The sequence below is a fragment of the Penaeus monodon genome, chromosome 1 (assembly GCF_015228065.2).
Source record: "Penaeus monodon isolate SGIC_2016 chromosome 1, NSTDA_Pmon_1, whole genome shotgun sequence".
In the NCBI taxonomy this organism is placed as follows: Eukaryota; Metazoa; Arthropoda; class Malacostraca; order Decapoda; family Penaeidae; genus Penaeus; species Penaeus monodon.
The window spans coordinates 8,536,750-8,539,249 of NC_051386.1; the positions used below are offsets into that span (position 1 = coordinate 8,536,750).

The window sequence follows — 2,500 nt, forward strand, 5'->3', positions numbered from 1 at the left end:
TCCTCTCTCCTCTCCTCCTCCTCCTCCACCTCCTCCTCCACCTCCTCCCCTCCTCCTCCTCCTCCTCCCCCCTCCTCCTCCTCCTCCTCTTCCTCCTCCTCCTCCTCCTCTCTCCCTACCTCCCTCCTCCTCCCTCCCTCCTCCCCTCCTCCCCCTCCTCCCTCTTCCCCCTCCTCCTCCTCCTCTCCTCCTCCTCCCTCCTCCTCCTCCTCCCCTCCTCCCCCCTCCTCCTCCTCCCCCCTCCTCCTCCCCCTCCTCCCCCTCCTCCCTCTTCCTCCTCCTCCTCCTCCTCCTCCTCCTCCTCCTCCCCCTCCTCCTCCTTCTCCTCCCCCCCCCCTGCTTTAAAAGGCCTTTGAACACCGTCTGTCGCGTCGTTTGTCGTCATCGCTGAAAAGCAGGGAGATCGTAAGCGGAGTCTTGAAGGGGCTCGTCGCCTGCTACGTTGGAGGTTTATGTTGGAGGAACGTCCCGGGTGGCGTGTTGGGGGTGTTGGGTGGTGGCCGGGGGGATGCGGGGGAGGAGGGGTTATGGAGTGGAGGAGAATAGGGCTTGGGGTGGTGGCGGTGGAGGTGGAGGCTGGTTGGTTTTGAGGGAGGGGGAGGAAGAGAGGTGGAGAGGGAAGAGGGTGGGGGAGGAGGAGGTGGGGAGGAAGGAGGTAGAGGGGCTGGAAGGAGGGGGAAGCAGGCTGAATCGAGTGGGGATGAAGGGGAGGGGAGGAGGAGGAGGAAGAACACGGAAGGAAAGGCCATGAAAATACGAGAACACGCGAGGAAAAAATATATTTTTCTTTTTCTTCTTCTTCTTCTTTTTCTTCTTCTTCGTTTTCTTTTTTTTTTTTCTTTTTTTTTTGCGCACGTGTGTCTGTATCTCCAATTCGAAGATATTATATTTATCTGATCAGGCCTTCGGAAGCTCGCTACTTGAAAGGTCGCTTATTCATTTATATCTGTCTCCTCTCTTTCTTTCTTTTTGAGAAAACGAAAGGGTAAAACAGTTGCTTAGGTTTCGTATATAAAAAAAGAAGATATAACTCTTTTTTTTCCTTTTTCTCGTCCGCAGCAATCAGGCCTTAATTCTTTCTACAATTCTTTCTGTCCAAGAAGAAGAAAAACATAAAAAGAAAGAAAGAAAGAAAGAATAACAGATAAAAAAAAAATAAAAAAAAAATCTTTATTTTTAAGAAACATTTTCTCGCAAAAAAAATCGTCACACAAGAAGGGGAGAATCAATAAAAATCACGTAAAAAAAATAAATGTCGATTAAAAAAAGCAAATTTGTTAGAAGTGCCACTGAGAGGGAATTTTCATCTCGTATTATTTCAGAACAAACTTTCGCGTTTTGATTGCTTGTTTGTTCGCTTCTGTTGCTTGTTTGTTCGCTTCTGTTGCTTGTTTGTTCGCTTCTGTTGCTTGTTTGTCTTCTGTTTCGTTGTCTTTCTCTTTTTTCACTTCTTCTTTCTCTCTCTTCTTTTCTTCTATTCTTACTTACATCTTCTTCTTCTTCTTTTTTTTTTTCTTCTTCTTCTTTTTCTTCTTCTTCTTCTCCTACATCTTCTTCTTCTTCTTTTTTCTTCTTCTTCTTCTTTTTCTTCTTCTTCTTCTTCTTCTGCTCGCTTAATTTGATTTGTTCCTTATTTCTTTTCTTCCTTTTTCACTTCTTGTATCATCTTCTAGTTTTCTTTTCTTCCTTTCTCCTTTTCCTTTGCAATCCCTTTTCCCTTTATCCATGATATCCAAAAAAAAAAAAAAATCCCAAGAAAACCTCGCGAAAAGTCCCGTTACCCAAATTCGCAAGATAACACAAACACGCAACAATATCAGTTCGTAATGGCTATATCCTAAATCCTTAAATCCTATCCCTGTGCAAAATAGAATCATATAAATCCATTACGACTCTAAGTTGAACCCCGTCACTGCACTATGCGAATTAATGAACGACCGTGATTGCCATGCATTAATTCGCATCCCCATACAAAACCATCGTTGCTAGGCAAAAATAATAATAGATAGATAAATTAATTAATTTGAAAATGTAATAATAAAAAAAAATATTAATGATAATAATAATGATAATAATAATAATAATAATAATATAATAATAATAATATACTAATATAATAATAATAATATAATAATAATAATAATAATAAAATAATGATAATATAATAATAATAATAATAATAATAAATAATAATAATAATAATAATAATAATAATAATAATAATAAAATAAATCACATTCAAGATATAAACAAAAAAAAAAGTCGAAAACACACATACACTCAAAAGTAAAAAAAAAAAAAAAGAAAAAAAAAAAAGATGGAAGTATAAAAGAAAGAAAACAAAAAAAAAAAAAGGATAAAAGTATAAAAGAAAGAAGACAAAAAAAAAAGGATTTAGAAAAAAAATATGTATATAATAACATGAGAAATACCTCGGCAGGAAAAGCATAATTGGCCAGCGTATGCTCTGATCCCTGCAAATCTCTCTCTCCGAAGTGCA

At 39.0% G+C, this 2,500-nt stretch overlaps 1 protein-coding gene across 1 annotated transcript in view; it reads right to left on the reverse strand.

Moving 5' to 3' along the window:
* LOC119586878 (carbonic anhydrase-related protein 10-like) overlaps positions 1–2,500 on the reverse strand; it is a 77,796-nt gene that overhangs the window by 19,436 nt on the left and 55,860 nt on the right. Inside the window, exon 4 of the mRNA XM_037935643.1 lies at positions 2,433–2,500. This exon is cut by the window's right edge and continues 139 nt beyond it. Coding sequence (XP_037791571.1) covers positions 2,433–2,500 — 68 coding nt within the window. The remainder of the gene's footprint in view (positions 1–2,432) is intronic.